Raw genomic sequence first — 19,720 nt, 5'->3', positions numbered from 1 at the left:
CCTGGATTTGGATGCTCTTGTACATATGTGTACATTAATAACATTTATAGCAGGTATCAGTAATGCTTGAGGTCACATGAGTAGAAAGTCTTCTTTTTAGTGTAATTAGGAAGAGAGTGAGGAAGATCTAAGAAGGAATCCAGTCACCCAATCACCAAAAACATCTGTTTGGGTAAGGACTTTTATTTCCTTTGCATATAACAGCTGTAAGCACTAATTCTGCAGATGTGAACCACTAGAATGAGCCTTGTATGGTCTTTCAAGTTAACCTTAAAAAATGATTTGGGTGAAATCCTAACCAAAAAATGTGATTTACACCAATGCTAAATTCACAGTCTGACTGAAGATGGATTTCTTAACCCCACGACCCAGATGATGACGTGACGTTACTGAGTTTTGATTTTTCTGCTGTCACAAGCATTGCCTTTTAATTTTCTTTTCTTTTTTTGGAATTACTTTTCATTGTGTATCTTCTGTGATTTGATGCATTTCTTTCTTCCTTGTTTGTTTCCCCTGCCTGCCTTCCCTCCTTTTTGATTGTCTACTCTGTCTTCATCGTTTTTCACTTGTGGTCTATTGCTCCATTGTGCCTGTGCCTTGTTTTCCATATATCCTCTTGCCTATTGTGAGCTCCTCTTGTTGCCTTCCATGTGTCCTGTCATTCTGTTTGCTCTGGATTTCTGCTTTGTGTTCCCTTTCTTAATTTTTTTTTCTGTGTTTGGACTTTTGCCAGTAAAAGTCTTTACATTTTTTAATGTTAATTGCTGATTTTAGTACACAACACGTGTGTAAGTTAGCGTTGTACCACAGGGCATGAAGAAAGCAAAATGTCAAATAATCTAATCTCAATAGCTAGTGTTTGATCAGGGATATTCTAAAGTTCAATACCTACTGACTGATGTGATATGTGGTGACCTTTCTATACACAAAGGGAATGAGCAGAGGATCAAATTACAATAGTCTGTAGGGAAAGGGATTTCACCTAATTGACTCTGATGGGACTAATAAGGTTGCTTGCACTGGACTATTTTTACCAAAGTAGGACAGGCTTTCATTTAAAGTATTCACCTCATGAGTACAGTCTAGCACAAAAGTGCTAAACCATTTCTTTATATATTTCAATAAACATACTAACAATAATATAATAACAAATTTATTGGGAAAAAATAGTTTGTGGAATATTAATGAGCTTAAAGGTCCATGTTTGATATGATCACCTTTATTTTTCAATAGAGCCTGAGCTCCCTGTGAAAGTGTTCTTGTCATTTCTTTCAATAATCTTCAGGAATAGATCTCCGGGCTTCTTGAAGGACATTCCAGAGCTCTTCCTTGGATGTTGGCTGCCTTTTGTTCAGTTCTCTGTCAAGATGATCGCATATAGGAATGTCATTAATGACAGATAGTGCTCAACTATATGCTTTTCTATCCAGGTTGATTTTTACTGCATTTACTGCATATGTTTGGGGACCATTGTTTTGATTCATGCTCAATCATCGAGGTAGGGAAATCCCAAAAAGTTGATTCTGTTCATGTGGACGTAGCGTTTTCACTCATCCAAGCGACTTCTTCAGTCTCAAGACTAGTCAAAAAATGTCCAACAAAACTTTTTGTTTTGTTTTTTTAAAGACTTCCAGAAAGCCTGGAGAACTATTGCGAAACTAAAATATTTGACCCCTTCGAAGCAAAATATATGTAAAGAAAAAAGTAAAGTATGTGCTTGTCCAGATTCACAAATCTAACCACAATATTCTACAAACACATTCATCGAACAATTTTATTTAAAGTGGACTGGTTCCCTATTGCCTACGCCAGCACTCACTTACCTGAGTCAAGGTTGGGGTTTGAGAGGTGGATCGCATTGTACGCATGCGCATTTCCTGCTTCATCTGTGGGATGTTATAAGGGCAGCCCGTAAAGCGGAGCTTGGTTCAGTCGGAAGCATCTGGACCGGACCGAGGCTACCAGGAAGCCCATTTGCAAGGCGGAGGAGATGGAGGACAAAAAGAAAAGAAAGAAGAATGAAGACTCCTCCAATAGCGACAGAGTCACCCTGAAAAAAGAAATTGGACTTCTGAGCGCTTGCGCTATTATCATCGGTGAGTGTGTGACAGCTTTTGTTATACGTGCTCAACTCACGGAGAGTGTTTCGAAGTGATGAATTCTGCGATAAGGAAAAAACTGACGAGGAAACGTGACCGAACGGAAAGCTTATAACGTGGCTGATGTACAGTTACTCTTTCTCTGTCAAGGTTAGAGTATAATTACACACAGTGTGAGTCACTCACTGTACGTATGAGCTTTTATTCTAGTCCGTTCTTTTATTCTACGTATTATATTTGCTGTACGGACACTATAAAGACTAAGATGTGACTTTTCTTTTAGACGTGGTTCGTGACTGTCTGACTCTAAGAATGAATAGCTGGAAAGTCGCCGTTACGCACGCACGCTCTGATGTATGAATGCAGGGTTCTGAGCTTTGTGTGGAAACTGTTGCATCAGTCTGAGTGGTCTGAATATGAGCGTGCATACGTGGCTGGATGATCTAAAGCTAAACTTGACAGACACGCAGAACCGGCACATCTCCCACGTGCTTCAGTGGGAGAGTTTACTGTTACCATTGTAGCATTGTCCTCGGATAGTCTACTGACTAAACCAAGGCATTAATATCGTTAATTTCAGTAACCTTATCATACCAGTTACATCATAAAATACGCTTATACTGCAGACAATGAATTTTACTTTACACGTGCATCTGCAAAAATTGGATAACTGTCAAAATACAGGAAGTTGCAGTGCTGTTTGTAGTTTCCTCCAAAATCTGATGTTGCATTTTACATAACCCTTACAGTAAGTGTACATAAGGAAATGGTCGGTAAATTTAACATATACTCTTTTTATAGACTTCTACACTATTCTAGTGTTCAATTCAATCTGCAATGAATCCTGTCACGAAAATATTTTATTGTATTTCAGAACCACATGTTGCAGGGTAGGGTTTTGGCAGTGGCAATCAGTGGCTTCAATAACAGTTCCTCATTTTTGTACATTTGTTGTGGTAAATATAAAAATTAGTCTTAATGAGTGGAAAAAAATTACTAACCAACAAATAAAAAGGGAAATGTTTATCACTGGGACAAATGGTTTTTGCAGTTCAGTGAAAGGTGGAATTCTGCGACAGTCAAGAGGCTACAAAGGAACCAGTTAATAGTTTGCCTTTTAAAAATATTTTCAGTTCAACAGTTCATCTTCATAGCCATGCTCACATCTAATGTGCTCTGATAGAAATGAGATGTAATTGCAGTTAATGTTATTTCTGCAAATTTTGCGTTTGACTCACTTTTTTTCCTTCAGTATAATGCTTTATTTAGTCCATATTTGTGAAATTATTTTGTTATCAGAGTTGAAGTAATATTAAAGTATTATAAAGATTTAATGTATTTGGTGTGAAAGACTTCCTGTATCTGGCAGTGCAGCTGAATGAGTGTGTGAGAAAAAGAGCTCCGCTGCCTGCCTAGTGAGTGGTGCATCGGGTGGGCAACAACTCAAGTGGTCATTTGGCATGAAGTAAAGTCCTTTGCCAAGTTCAAAATAAACTAGCAGGTGAGCACAGCAGATCACCACTGCATCACAGAGGGGTGTAAGAGTGTCCTGGGTTCAAACCTGGGTATGGAACTGACCGCTAGAGCTTCTTTCTCCCAGAGCTCTAGTTTCTCCTGGTACTGAGAAACACTTTCTGGATTCATGTTGCTCATATAAGGCAAGGACACTCACACAAATAAGAAGACATAACCAGTCATCCCTGTCATCCCATTTCAGAGAGTGTGGGATTTTTGGTCTAAGGAAATCTAGAGTCACCACTCTTCCACTTTCCACCACGATCAGTAATGAGAGAGCCTTTTGCATCTCTCTGAAATTTGATCACAGGCTCTTTACAGACTGGTGCTGATCAACAAGTGTTGTGTCATAACCTATCAAAAACACAGAAATGTGGTCCACAAAGATAATGCATTGTAAGTGGTAAGCCTGTAAGTGCTCCGGGCTGGAAAAGAGATGGAGACACAGTGCATACTCTGCAGCCCTGCTTATCCTGGATGTTTGCTGGTAAGCGTTTAAGCTGATCAGATTGGGAAGGCGTTTACATACTGCACACACACAAAGATTTTCATAATTACATGTTAATGTGGCAGGTCTGTAATCATTTAAGAAACTGGTGTTGGATTTCTTCAGGTAATATGACGATTGACTGCTCATTTTTCTTCTACATTAATATTTTAAGATTAAAATAAACGCTCAGATCAGCTTAGCATAATGCTGAACTCTTGCCACAAGCACAGATGGAGGAAAGCCTGTACAGCCAGTACACACAGGCAACTTGAGTCATGCTACTACCCACCAGATACAGCCTACTCACATTGCATTTCATATGCCTTGTTCTAGTAATATAGACTGCTGAAGCTGTCAGCAGGGAAGCCTTCAGGTAGCTACTGATTACCACTGGTTACACTTACAGTTAGACAATACTCCACAACTATCAAATGTCCTGTATTATTAATCTCTAACCACACTGAATATACTTTTCTGCAATTGCTCACTTGCTATTAGTCGTGACATTAATCACTATTTTCATGCCACCAGCTTCATCATCGCTCACCGCTTTATCGTAGTAGTACAAGTCCCCCTCCGTTAGGAGGTATTATACATGCAGCATTACAAAAAAACCCACATAATATGAGACATTCTTCATTTTCCCTTTTGCACAGGAGATTTGGAGTATTTGCTTGTATAAAATGGTGAGCAATGTGAGGTCATTTTGAGAAAATTTCTCAGAGATGGTGCTGGGATATGATGCAGAGAGGGTCAGTAGGCCTGTGACTAACAGTTTCAGCTGTAGTGCCAAACTTTATGACATAACAAACACAACACTTGCATTATGTAACAGCTCTGCATCTCACAGTGGCCTCCACAATCAGATCAGACAATGAAAAATGCGTTCCTCAGATCTCATTGCTGGATCTGCATCATTAGGGAGCATTTGGGGCCATAATGTGCCTCTGGGTTTTAATAGTTTCTAAAAGATTTACAGTTGACAGGGTCATATTTTATTGTGAGGACTCAATTCTTCTCACACTTTTCCAAAGAGGACAAAGACTTGAAGGACAGTACAAACAATGTTTTGCTGTGACAGCTGCTGTTTGGTTACTTTGTTATGTGTGCTAGCTTTTGTTTTGTCGTTTTTTTGGTAGGGGTGAGGGCATGTAAATGTCAGACTGAGTCTGAACTTGCTTATTAGTATGTGCCTGAGCCAACCAAGCTGTCAGAGAACCTTTATTTGTTCTTGTTAGGGAGTCAGCTGAGCCTGATTTTTAATGAGTCACATTTTAATGAGCCTGGACTAAATTACTTTATTATCTTATTAAATATACTAGTTATTTGTATAAATGAAATTGCAGCTTTATGGATGGTTTCACCTGTATTATCACCAGTATTAAAATATCCTACCGATATTGTGTTGGTCTCTCATGTTCTGCTGAAAGATCTGAACAATCAGGGCATAGACAGAACACCTTTTGCATGTTCAGTGATGTTTAACACTGAAATGTTAGCATCAGATCTGTTGGGTCCACTTGGTTCCATGGATCCATGAATCAGATTTTGTTCATCCTACAGATTTTCATCTGAGTGGGATCTTGAAATTAGAGGCCTGGCTGTTCCTTGGGCCATCCCTAAACAGTTTCTGCATTGTGGTGGGGTACATTGTTCTTCTGCAGGACACTACTACCTTTGAGGAGTGCTGCTTCCTCCGGGGAGTTGTGCAGGATAGGCTCCATCCTCTACACAACCCTGAACTGGATCAACAGTTAAGAAAATGGATGGCTGAAAAATAGAAGAATGCCTGTAGCCACTGTGGCAGAACACTGTACAAACAGCAGCTTTAAATCACTGAGATTAGGCTGTGCATACCATGCAGTCATATGTCAAAGCATTACTATATATAGCTACATTAATCACTAAGTGAAAGCAATAGTCACATGCCTTACTGCAGAAAGAAAAGAGTTTTTTCTTTACTTCCCATCATGGCTGTGCTAGTCTTTCCTCTTCACTTTCTCCTTCTCTTTAACTACAGATGTGTGTTGTCCAACTTTAGCAAAAATAGCTTGGAGAGCTACTGTTAGAGTATTGTGACCTTCAAGCCAAAGTTTTAATAAGACTTTTGGAATCGCTTTGATTCTACTTTGTGTTCTTTATTCTGTTACTTTTCTTTTTACCTGAATGTATAAACATCTGACCAAATCATCACCAAACTACAGATAAATGGTAAATGCCATTTGTTCTAAATGTCTGGAGTTTTAAATTGAAGTGTGACAGCTTTGGGAGCACAAACCAATAAAAGCAAATCTTGTGTTACACACAAAAAGAAGTCTTTGATGAATATTTATGTATAAATAATCACTGTAATATTTTCTCCTAAGGGAACATCATTGGCTCTGGGATTTTCATCTCACCTAAAGGAGTGTTGGAGCATGCAGGTTCAGTGGGACTGTCACTCATCGTGTGGGTTTGTGGAGGGGGCATCTGCACCCTTGGGTCCATGTGCTACGCTGAATTGGGTGTCACCATCCCAAAGTCTGGAGGTGACTATTCATATGTGACAGAAATCTTTGGGGGCCTAGTAGGGTAAGTACTGTCGTTGTCATTTTTCTAGATGCATTTTTTAAAATACAGATGTTCCTAAACTGCAGTAGCAGCTTGTTGCGTCTTTCCCCCTGAATTATTTTTCCTCATATGAATTATATTGCAACAGTCCAATGGGCGTGTTGGCTTTGAACCAATCATCTGTGAGCGTCTTATGACTTTCAGAGGTCATGTGGTGTGTCAGCTGATCATAGAGCGGCATTCTAAGTCTGAGAAGGTCAAACTTGTTATATACTGTGCCAGCCTTCAGAAGCATTTCTGTGAAAGTAGTTCAGTCTGACTTTCTCTGTTCGGTTATTTTGCAACTATGAATGAAGCAAGTACCACAAAGGATTAAACACAGGAGCAGCAGCAAACGACTCAAAAATGTTAAAAACAGCAGAAAGTAAGAACTAGTGTAGGAGTTTTTGAATTACAGTTGAATACCAACACAGAAAGAATAAGAAGGGAACAAGCAACAAAAAGCACTCACTCTGGAGGTGGAATTAAAGTTTTCATTATGTTTTCAACTTCCAACGCACCAATAGTAAAATTCTGGAGTTACTTGAGTTTGAAAAAAACTCCCCCAAAGCCTTACATGTCCAAAGTATGTGCTTAATGGCTTTGGTCCTCTGACGTTTTTAATTTAATAAAATCATCAGGTCAATGCTTCCTTGATGATAACCAAGTATGGCTTGCATTTAGTAAGTGCTTTATGCATGAAAGTACATCCTTTTTTTTCTAAGTTACAACAGTGGTTGTAAAATCTGCTTTAAATGCTGTCAAAAAACGAGTGTCAAACACTGAGTGTTTGCCTGAGCACATCCTCTGCAGCTACAGATGGAACGCTGAAGCTCCTGCTAATGTGCTAGAGCAAAATTTAGTGTTGTGGTCTAGACAACCCAAAATGTGATGTCCACATATGTGGGAGCCAGGTCGTAGGAGGTTAAGTAAAGACCCAACTTCTACAGTGATGTTGTTTTGCTGACAGGTTTAAGTATAGGTGTGACTGTAAAGCTGGGATGGAATCAAAGACAGTATAAAAGACTGACCTAACATCCAGGTCTGAAAAGTGAAACCACCAACCTTTTTGCAACCTCTGTGGTTGCAGAAAGACTTAATGGTCTTCAACTGTCTTGTTCTGTGCCAGAGTAAACCGTTTCCTGATCACTTTCTGGGTCTAGTTTCTGGTTTCAGGTCATAATTAAACAATAAGTTATTTTTTTAATGTTTTTTTTTACAGTCAGCAAGGAGGATTATCCAGGGTACCATCACTGGGTAACAAATCAATCACCAGCTGTTCACCAGTGAGTTGGGTGCAAATGCTCAGCTCAAGTTGTTTAAAAAGCATCACCAATATGACATCATGGCAGCTATGTCTATTTTTTATACAGTTTATTGAATATGGAATAATGTTATAAGAGCAGTGAAAGTCCCTTCCTTGTCAAAATAACTGCCCACAAGTGACAGCCCCCCCCCTCTCCACTTAGTCTCAAGTTATTACACTGAACTTTATTCTAAATTGAAATCCCGTTCTGTCTCTTCATCCTTTAGATTCCTGTTGTTATGGAGCGCTGTCCTCATCATGTACCCAACCACGTTGGCCGTCATTGCGCTCACCTTCTCCAATTACGTCTTGCAGCCGGCCTTTCAGCACTGTTTTCCTCCGTTCATCGCCACCAAACTTCTCGCAACAATTTGTGTCTGTGAGTCACCAGCAGCCTTAGAAACTCTATTTATCTATTCCATGATAGTTTAAGTAAATGTTTATTCTAGTTTAGTGTTGTCCTTTACGTCTTATCTCTCTTTGATTTTCCACTGAACAGTTTTTAGAACTGTCCTGCCAGGGTAAACATTGTTGCTAATGCTAAGCACATGGTTCTTGATTCCAAACAAACTGAAGCATCCAGTGCAGTAAAAGATCTTTTTTTTTTCAAGAACAAGATAAGGAGACATTCTTTGCTTTTTATTAAATATAAAGTCACACACTCTGCCACAGAGGAATTCTTCAGGTCAGCATTTCAAATGCAAGACCTTGGCAGTATTTCTTTCCTTTTTTGCTTCTGAAATACAGTCAGTCATCTTGTTCTACAGTAGCAGGCCACAACTTGCTGTAAAATTGCTAATTATGTATTTAAGAATACAGTTGTTGCCCTCAGGTTTTTGAGAGCAAAATAGCTTTGACATTCATACAGCTTGCAATACACCATGGGAACTGGGAGTGCTTAACATTCCACCTCAGGAACGCAACACAACAGTTTACTTCAACTCTGATAAGCCTGAATTTTGACTGTCCATTTATGATTAATGATTAATAATGGATAAATGCTTTCCTTAGCATTTCCATAGTGGCAAGCTGATTGGTTGCTGGCCAGATTTTTCAGGTGGCATGGAATAAACAGATGAGTGGTTGACAGATTTGTTGCTCTTCTGCGTGACTGCATGTGTGTGGCCTATGCCTGTGTCATCATGACAAACTAGTTCACAGTATCACACTTCAGACCTGCTGTTGTCTTCAACATGCAAGTCATCTGACTGAATGAGCCAGAGTGACTCCCAGTGAGGTAAACATCAGACCAAGCATCTGCTTCCAAAGCAACATAAAAAGCAACTGATCTTAAAGAAAAATATCTATTTTAACTTGCACTTGTACATATATTTCCAAAATACTGTTGCTCCTATATACGATGTTCCTATAAATGACTGTTTGGAAGACAAATAATAACAAGGAAAAAGGTACTTCCATCTTAGGCAAGTTTGTGCATTTACCAAAGTAAACCAGACTAATCAAACCAAATCAAATCCATTTCCTGCGGTGGCTTAAAGAAATGTGATTCTGTGACATTTCAGTGTGCTCAGGGCTGTCATTGTCATTTGATAATTCCACAAGAAATGTTATGCTCTATCTCCAGCCTCTAATCTGATCAGTTGGGGTATCTGTATTTAAATAGCCAGTGGCCCAAGCAGACCTTGCATGTATCCGATCCACAAACCAGCCAGTTTGGTCCTGTCAGAACCGGATGGAGAAGGGGAAACGGGATAGACGGGGAGTGGGATGGTTGGCTTCGTATGTGGGTGTGTGCGCACGTCAGGCTTAGCATTTGCTGAGTACCCTCTACTATTTATGGCAACAGAATCCTACAACTGCTGCCTACTTTGGGCAAGGGACACTGTGCGAGTGGGTTTTTGTGTTGTATTCTAGAGTGTGGTATGAGTTTGTGTGTGTGTGTGTGTGTGTGTGTGTGTGTGTGTGTGTGTGCGTGTGCGTGCGTGTGTCTCAGTATCAGTGTCAGAATACATAATGGTGCCAGTCTTTGTGGACGCTGCTAATGAGAGGGTGTGTCTACACTATTGTGCATTGTTACTGTCACAGGGCACCATGGAAATAGGAAAAGCGCAGAATACCTTTCACATCAATAATGATGGAAGTCCCCATTGGCCAGCCAGACATTCGAGTCAGATGTTTGATATTTCTATTGGCTAGCTGGTTCGACCCCTGTCCTCCAATCTGGTCTATGGCATCACACTTGAGACTTAAAGTCACAGAAAGATTGTAGTCACCCGTCTGTGATCAGCAGTTATGCAAGCTTCATATCTTATGAAACTCAATCAGTCTGTGAGGAGAGAAAGTGTCAGACGTCTGATGACAGATGGAAAACATATTATTCTGAACCCTAAAAGAATCATCTATGTACAGTTGAAGCCCTTTCATTGTAGTTCCATCCACCTTAAAAACCAAAGACAGGTGCATGTAAATGAGCAGCATCATATCAGGCAATTGGCAACACAGGTAGTCGATAGGAAGGGATAAGAAAAGGAAAAGTTAAAGTTACCTGTGAAGGATAAAGTAAATATTTCATCACTTTCCAGCACCAGAATTAATGTGTTATATTTTCTTGCTGTGCTGAGTCTTCGTGAGGGTGCTCTTAAGTTCACTGAACTTTTCTTAGTTGAGGGTTTATGAATGCGAGTCAGCCTAGTTATGTTTCCCCCCTCCTTCCTCTCCTGCTGAGCATACTGCTCTAGAGTCACAGGGTGACCCAGGCGTGCGTGTGTTGGTGAAAACCAGACAGGTCCAGTTGTAAGCTGGCTGTGTTCTTCTAAGAATAGGCACACTCGACAGCCCACAGCAGCACAGCCATGCACGCTCATTTATCCTGCAGTTTAGTTTGTCATCTGCTGATCAGTTTCACTAAAAAGAAAGAAAAATTCATTTTCCAGCAGTCAACACTGTTTTATATTCTTTATGGTCAGTATTTGCATAGCGCTTTACTTGATCCTAAGGACCCCAAAGCGCTTTACACTATAATCCACCCATTCGCACACTGGTAATGGCAAGCTACAGTGTAGCCACAGCCGCCCTGGGGCGCACTGACAGAGGGGAGGCTGCCGGACACTGGCGCCACCGGACCCTCTGACCATCACCAGTAGGCAACGGGTGAAGTGTCTTGCCCAAGGACACAACGACCGAGACTGTCAGAGCCGGGGCTCGAACCGGCAACCTTCCGATTACAAGACGAACGCCCAACTCTTGAGCCACGATCGCCCCGTATTCTTTAAATATTTCTTTAAATTGTAAAACACTGTAACTTGTCTTATGGAGCCATCATCATTAATTTTATACTCAATCCCACAAAACAGTCACTATAAATGTGATGTTTTTATTTCAAAGGCCAAGAGAATACATTCCAGCAAGAAGTCTGTGTTAGTCCATTATTGTGTTGGTACAGTAGGGAGAAGTTTCACGTTATGTCTCCATCACTGGTTCAGATCATTGACTTCAATTTATTTCAAAAAAGAAGACTGTAAAATTGTTTTCAGTAAAAGTGGAAATACCATTTCTATTTATTTTACTATGTGTACTACAATCTGAACTACTGCTCTAAACGTTCGTGTATCAACTGTGTATTAATTCTTTCTCATTATTTGGAAAATGGAGCCCCCCATAGAGTCAGAACAACTATGAGCATAACGTAGACACAAATTAAGAAAGCACACAAGTATGTTAGCTCAGAATAAAAACGTCATGCACAAATTCTATTTTAGTGTGGCTGAGCGAGTTTAGTTCAGGCTTCCTCTGAACCCTTGAACACACTGGATGTTTTATTGAATGCTGCACAAAACTCATTTAAAATTCGATTGAGGGCTCATGGTGAATCATCAGACTAGCGGCTGCCCTAAAGACAGAACAAACCAGAGTGGCTCAGAAGAACAAAATGTCACTATCATTGTAGGGGATGGAAAAACTGTCACACGTTGGACAAATGACATGATTCTTCCAGTGTATGGTAGGCATCAAACGCCAAGAAGAATGTCATGTTTACACAGAGCTCTGTAATGGCCTTAGAGGAATTTTGGATTTAATTTTATTATGTTGCTAATTCTCCAGCTGAAAACAAAATCACAAATGTTTTATAGCTAGAAAAACTATTAAGCCAACAGTTCCACAAGTGTACCATGGCACAAGAATTGGGGTACGGTATTGTGGATGCTTGCATAGTCATTTTGTTCTTGGTTTCAGAATTGTTTTACCCCTATTCATTATTCATTTAGAATTTTTCCTCAAAGCCCATTTAATCTCCTCCATATAACATATGTAATTACATTCTTTCCTCTCTATCTGTAACTTTCAGCATCCTTTTTTAGATCTCATAGGTCTCCTCGTTGAAGATTTTGTTATCAGATATTTTGTGATGTATAGACAGGACTGGGGAGTTTTTGCCAGTGTGGTGACTCCTGAGTCCAGATCCTGGACCAGGAGGAGGCGTTCCTGAGGTTAAAGCCTGCTGATAAATCTGCAGTGAGTTGGGGTCAGAATCCATTAAGACTTAAAGTGGTAATTAGTTAGTATTCTAGAGCTGAGGCAGCCTTCAATAGAAGCAGTGACAGCAGGACACAGATTTACCTGCACTGTCACATTCAAAGCCACTGGCACCTCCTTCCTGTCAGGGTTAGAATAGAGGAAAGTTGGGGGAGGTCGTAGTGGGGGTTCATGCAGGAACACAGAAACGGAAATTCATGTAACACTCCAAGGGTAATTGACTATAAAACACAGCAGTGTTGTAGGGGAGAGAAAGCTCTGCCCGGTGCCTCCAAAACCTCTTGCCAAAAATTCACACGTGTGTGTATATACGTCTGTGCCTCTGCCAGCGGAAGCAGCTTGTTCAGATTTCTGTGGTGGGAGGAAAACTCTAGCCCTAGTGATGGATGACATGGTCACTGCTAGGTCACTAGAGTGGGTGTTAGTGGGTAAAAGAGAGAAGGAAAGAAGTGTCAGAAGAGAGAAGGTGAAATATGAGCCAAAAAAAGAATAGGTCCCAAAAAAAAAAAGAATGAAATGAATGAATAACTAGATTATCTTCCTTTAATACACCCCGAGGGCTCAACTGTTTCCTAATCTCCATGTTCTCATTTTAAGACACCTGCAATTCTGAGGGCATGTGAAACACAAGCAACAGATAAGTGGACTATAGAGACGCTGTGAAGATAACTGGAGTTGACAAAAAAGTGGACATACCCTGGCTGGGAAGCTTTTCCTGCCTGACAACTCTCATCCTGCTTGTAAAGTTATCACTGATTTCCACCCAATAAACCCATCACTAATATTTTTATGTGATTTATTTGGATGTCACTATTATTTATGTTGTGCATAGCTCTGGGCAAACGACTTTAAAGTATCAGAAATGTTTGGAAGTCATAAGCATGTTATAGCCTGGCTCAAAGAGTGTGACATGAAATTAGAGACAACACAAGAAGTAACTAAGAAAATGGGGATTTAATCAAACAAGGATCTTTGTCATTTGGAAGATAATGAATTTGTTGAGCCAGTAGTGTTAAGTATGTAAGGAGAGGTGGGATTGAATTCGGAGAGCAAAACAAATCTAAAGAGTATTTGGAAGAATGAAGGAAAGAGCCTGGAAGACAAGGATGCCAGAGTAAAAGAATGAGCACACTGTGCAGGTGTAGCTCGTGCATCTGATCTGCACCCGCAGTAGAGCACTTGAAGTGCTTTCAGAACAGCACAAAAAAGAAGACAGAAAATACCTAGTCCCTGAGTAGCCTAGGAGTTTAGAGGAACAATAACAGTATTGTTTGACGTATTTGTAGGTCTCCGTTTTCTTTCTTTTGCTTGTAAGCGCAACTGAGAGACATTTGTGCTTGGCTGATTTGGCTCTCTTGGAATTGGGCCATTCGATACTATGTTGGCTTTCACAAAAATACCCTCAAAACTTAGTGATAATGTCAAGGTCAGCAGCCTAGAGGAGAGCAGGGCCACACATGTGCAGTTTACACAAGCAGGAAATAGAAAGTAGGGATTGAGAGAGAGTAATTTGCAAATTTAAATGTGTTGTTGACGTGATGCTTTGCATGAAATACACAAATACCTGTGAATAAACCTTTAACTTTTTTTACGTAAAACTTTAATGATTTTTCTGCTGTGTGTGTTTGTGTGTATATGTGCAGTATTCCTGACCTGGGTGAACTGCTCCAGTGTGCGTTGGGCGACAAGGATCCAGGACATTTTCACTATAGGAAAACTTCTCGCGCTAGTTCTCATTATAATAGTAGGACTTGTCCAAATTTGTAGAGGTAAACACACAGACATGTGCACACATGCATAAAAAATGTTTTTCAGTAATTGGTAACAGTAATTTCTGTGCTTTGGACATGTTTCATCTGCTCTCTGGTTTTATTGCATTAAAATGATTAGTGATGAACCAACAATTATTTTACGGTTTTTATTTGCTCGTTCTATATTTCTCATCTTTCATCCAGGTCATTACGATGCCCTGCAGCCCAGTGCGGCCTTTGAATTCAGTCAGGACCCCTCAGTGGGACAGATAGCGCTGGCCTTCCTCCAGGCCTCCTTTGCCTACAGCGGCTGGAATTTCCTCAACTACGTCACAGAGGAGGTCGTAGAGCCGCGCAAGTACGATATGCATAAGCAAAGCTAGCAGACACACCACAAGTTTTTCTTAAGTTCTGCCCCATATCATTAATATTTTTCCTGTCATCAGGAACCTGCCCCGTGCCATCTACATTTCCATCCCACTGGTGACCCTTGTCTACACTATGACCAACATTGCCTACTTCTCCTCCATGACCCCAGAGGAGCTCCTCAGCTCTAATGCTGTGGCAGTGGTGAGCAGCTCTCCAGCGCCATGACTGGATATTTTACAAACCCAGTTCTGAAAAAGCTGAGACACTGTGGAAAATGTAAAACAGAATGCAATAACTGAACTCATGAATCCATATTTTATTCAAAGCAGCACATAGAAAACATAGCAACGGGTTTTAGGACGGGTGGCTCCCAACAAACTAAAAATGAGCCAGTATTTTTCTTAAAATGGGACATTTTCTCAGTTTGAACATTTGAGTCGTTTTCTATGTTCTACTGTGAAAATGTTGTTTTATTAGATTTGCAAATCATAAAACTACTTTTGTTTACAGTGCACACAGTGGCCTCATTTTTGGAATTCAGGCTGTATATTCAAACCTGTTTCAGCTCATATACTGCTAAAGTCAACAGACATTCCAGGCTCCAGTTGTGTATTTGCAATCCTGTCACATGTCGAGCAGCGGTCACTTCAGTCACTGCTTACGCACGCAGTTTTATTTTGCATCATTAATGGTTATTTTAGTTTGGCAAGTAGCAGGTTGCTGGTTTGATTCCAGCCTGAGACATTAATCCCCTTTGGGATTGCATCAGGAATTGCATCCAGCATAAACGTCTGCCAAATCAAACATGTGGAGCCACCTGTTGTGGAGCCCCTTGTAGAGAGGGAGCAACTGAAAGTTGTTGTTTTTTCATCGGTTGTTATTACAAGTCATTGGATTTCAATGACATACCAAGGATCGAGACTGTTATTTCTCGATCTTGAGTTCACGCCTGAAAAACATTGAAAATATACTGTAAAAAATTATATCTCGTACCTACATCGTACCTACATGCATATATAACCATAGTCTTATAGTGGTATGCAGGCAGGCTGTTAAAAAGGCTATTTAATCTTTCAGTGAATCAATCAATTAGTGCAGTAATCGAGGGGACTGATGAATTAATAAATAATTAATTTAGTCAACATGTCGGTCATCTGGACAATCACGTTTTGTGTTTTTTCAGACATTTGGGGAGAAACTGCTGGGAATGTTTTCCTGGGTGATGCCAATCTCTGTAGCTTTGTCCACCTTTGGAGGAATTAATGGATATTTGTTTACCTCCTCCAGGTACAGCACAAACGCTTTGTCTTGCATTGTACAACACACCAAACCCTAATTTTTACTTATTTTTACTGATGCCCGCTGTTTCCACAAAATAACGTGTATAACATGTGTAAATATGTCTCTCGGTAGATTGTGTTTCTCTGGCGCCAGAGAGGGTCACCTTCCTTATCTGCTGGCAATGATCCACCTAAAAAACTGCACACCAATTCCTGCCCTGCTGCTCTGTGTACGTTTCACACTAACAGGTTTATCCAGCTGTGTAGCTTCAAAACAGAGATTCAGTGCTTTAATTTTCTCTTGTTTGAACCTGTTCTGTCCTACAGTGCTTTGCCACAGTTGTCATCCTGTGTATTGGGGAGACACACAACCTGATCAACTATGTGTCCTTTATCAACTATTTGTCCTATGGGGTAACCATTGCCGGCCTTCTCTACCTCCGCAAGAAAAGGCCCAACCTGGCTAGACCTATAAAGGTATGGCACTTGTTTTATCTGGAGGTATAACTTAACCACAATAAAAGCAGATTATAGTGAGGAATTTAAAAAATGAAAATATTAAAATTATGTAAGGCAGAAAGAAAAAAATAGAAATTTGAAATAAGCTTAAAAAGCTGACAGATTCAAATAAAAGTATTTAATTTTGAATTAAATTATAATAATTAGATTTTTTTTAAACAAAGGCAAATCAATTATAAAATTAAGCTTCCCATTACATCAAATCAATAATTTTTAAAAACTTTTATTCAAAGGCTCTGAACAGTGTGTCAATTTTAATGCATTTAAAACAAAGAAGACAGTGTAATGTATAGACTGGTGATGTAGACATACACGCTAATTTTCATATAGTAGTATATAAAGTAGTCTGCAATGAATGTGTCACAGTAATCTGTGCATTTAGCATAGGAAACTGAGAGCTCCCAGCAGTCTGATTTGTGTACCACTAGATTTTGCCATTTAACAATGAGTTAGCATGCATATTGTTTTGGCGCCCCCTGGTGTCACAAATGGCAGTTACATGACATTAGTTAGTGCACAAATAACATCCACTATTTCCTGTTTTCTGTTTACGTTCATTCTCCTGTATGCCATTCCCTCCAATCGCTCTCTGTTTTTACTTTTATTGTCAAATAAAAGCTGAAAATTAAAATAAAAAGTAAAAACAAACAAATAAGTATTACATTGCAATACATTAAAGCATTAAATTAAATGTCAAAAATTTGTTTTTGATAATATCCCAGACAAATATATGTACATGTTTATATATTTGGATGCTACATGTAGAGACAGTATGGGTTTACAAATGTAAAAAGAAAAAAAAGGTAAGGAAAAAGATAATTATGTTCATTGCAGATAAATCAACATATTTACAGTGGCAAGGGTTTTTGTACAAATGTGTTTTTGTTCTGTGTAGGTGAACCTGTTGATCCCGATCAGCTACCTGATCTTCTGGGCTGTGCTGCTGGGCTTCAGCCTGTACTCTGAACCGGTGGTTTGTGGCCTGGGTATGGTTATCATGTTGACTGGAGTCCCTGTATACTTTGTGGGTGTGCAGTGGAAGGAGAAACCCAAATGGCTCTATAGATTAGTTGGTGAGTTGGTTTTTTCCAGCGTACAGAACATATTAACTATTTATGTCAGCAGTAATTCCATCTGAGTCTGACTGCTCATGATGTCTTTTCTATTGCAGAAAAACTCACGTACAAGGGCCAGAAGGTGTGTTATGTGGTGTTTCCTCAGGATGACCCCTCAGAAACTGAGCCCCTCACTGCCAAAGCTACTGACTGAGGAGTGAAGTCAAACCAGGACTTCCCCTTTTGCATCAACGTCAATACTTCCCGTTTTCGTCTTAAACGTGTTCTTGTTTGGTCAGTGAAGCACAAAGAGAAAGTGTCATATATTTTTGCACAGGTGTGGACTGGATTGGGCTGGCATGGAGCCCATTTTACCCAGTGCATGTGTTTTTAACTTTTTGGTTTTGCTGTCCATCCATTGTCATCACCAGCATGCAAAGTTTTATTTTTCATACAGATCCTTATCCTTTCCCTTCTTACTCAAAGAATCTCCATTCTGTTCCAAGTCTTTTTCTGCTTCACTTCCAGGATGCTTCCAGCATGCTAATGTGCCTTATGAAATATAGACGTGTGTATAGTGTGTTGGTTGTGCGGGTATTTGGAGTGTGTAATGTCTTATATGGAATAAGATAAATATGCAAGCAGTTTCTGCACTTAGCAATACTTCTCTATAACTGCTGCTACTTTGCACTTTGCTTTACTAATTACTCACATGATGCTCACTGTTGATCTGTTGTGGATGAGTAATTTGTTCTGTCTATATCTCTGCCTGGCTACAGAATCTGGCTGTTCTATTTTCTTTCCACCGACTTTTTAAAAAGAATTATGATTATATCACTTTTCCCTCATGAGAGATGCTGTTGCTGCCTTAATGTTTTTATTAGAGACACTCATCTCTTCCAGTTATTTTTAAAAGACGGGCAAGACCATGACTGGTTCTTGCAGGATTTTGTTGCTTCAGCAGTGATTTCATCTCTGGGTTCCCACTGTGAAACCTCTCAAGGTGCTCGACCAGCCAAAACAGTTATTACACTCTTGACCTGTTGTGATACAGTATTTGAGCACTAATGTGTTGTTGCATAACTCTAACAGAATCTGTAATGATTGACAGACGGCTGGCAGTGGATGTTTACTTGAGCTCTCACTTCCCCAAAAGCCACTACAATGACCGTTAACTCAATATCGCTTATCCACTGATCAGCTGACTTAACATGACACTGCTGACATCACAGAGTTGGATTAACATCCTTTTTGTATCCCATGACCTCTTGGACTTCCTGTATTAGTCAACATTGTTGATGTATTATGGCCCAGACCTGGTCAAACTTGCAACCTCAGTAATTTTGCATTTACTGTGGTCCAGGAGATATTGTTGTTGTTGTTGCTACCTTATCGTATTTGAGTATTCTCTTAATATCTCTTTTATGTTGTACATATAACAAACAAATGAAGGTTGGGGCCTTTGGCCTTTTAAAATGAAAAGTAAACCAGCAGCTTTGAACTTTATTGAACGTGCAGTCCCTTTCTCAGCCCGTAGCTGCTGGGAACTCCATGAAAAGAGACTCGTGTCTGTCCTGCCATGTCCCGGTGCTTTTAGCTCTGAGAGCTGTAAATACTGTGTGACAAAAATAAACTTTTAAAAACGCACCAGGGGCTTCTACAAAGATGACATTCCTCAAACATGTTGTGGTACATTTGTATACTGTATAATGGGTGTACCTTTGTTTTGTAAAAGACAGAAGTTGTAAATTAATAACAATGTAATTGATCATTAAATATAGCGACTTCGAAGAAACTCGGTGTGTCGTCTCCTCTGTGGGATCCTTTTTAGCACCATCAGGTCAAAAATGGGGATTTCTGTGCTAATTAAGTAAGTCGTTGGTTTTCAAGCTTTTTCTGGCATGACCCACTTCGGAAGCTTGGCAGCTGCTATAATAGGTTTTAGCAAGTTTTCAGCAATTTTTTTTTTTCTTAACATATTTTAATGGTTTTGTTTTTCCTCTGGTTGTTCATGGCCCACCTGCAGTGGCTCTGCACCTCACAGTTTGAAGTAAGATCAGTCAAAGGTAACTACTGTGCAAAATAAACTATGTACCAGTAGTACGTTGGTGGTTGCACTTTGAGTAGTTTGATGCCAACAACAGTTTACTATAGTACATTTTACTATGAAAAACCAGAATGCGAGTGACGTAGTAGCTCATCCAGGTACAATCCACCACAGTTTACAGGTTATTGTATCATTTAAAGCACAGA

The 19,720-nt window shown here is 39.8% G+C and overlaps 1 protein-coding gene across 1 annotated transcript; it reads left to right on the top strand.

Annotated features, from left to right (window-relative positions):
- Positions 1-1,891: 1,891 nt before the first annotated feature.
- Positions 1,892-19,262, top strand: slc7a10a (solute carrier family 7 member 10a). Its single transcript, XM_086306189.1, has 11 exons — positions 1,892-2,096; positions 6,471-6,675; positions 8,227-8,378; positions 14,137-14,262; positions 14,449-14,602; positions 14,691-14,814; positions 15,797-15,900; positions 16,027-16,123; positions 16,221-16,370; positions 17,308-17,485; positions 17,584-19,262. Exons 1-11 carry the CDS (start codon positions 1,991-1,993, stop codon positions 17,679-17,681), a joined length of 1,494 nt encoding a protein of 497 aa, XP_086162315.1. The 5' UTR covers positions 1,892-1,990; the 3' UTR covers positions 17,682-19,262.
- Positions 19,263-19,720: the final 458 nt, after the last annotated feature.

The sequence above is a fragment of the Aulonocara sp. 'chitande type north' Nkhata Bay genome, linkage group LG1 (assembly GCF_057382095.1).
Source record: "Aulonocara sp. 'chitande type north' Nkhata Bay isolate Kocher_YH1m ecotype deep benthic linkage group LG1, A_spYH_male_GT1.1, whole genome shotgun sequence".
Taxonomy (NCBI): Eukaryota; Metazoa; Chordata; class Actinopteri; order Cichliformes; family Cichlidae; genus Aulonocara; species Aulonocara sp. 'chitande type north' Nkhata Bay.
Note: the sequence above shows the minus strand (reverse complement) of the source record. Positions and strands in the feature narration are given on the sequence as shown.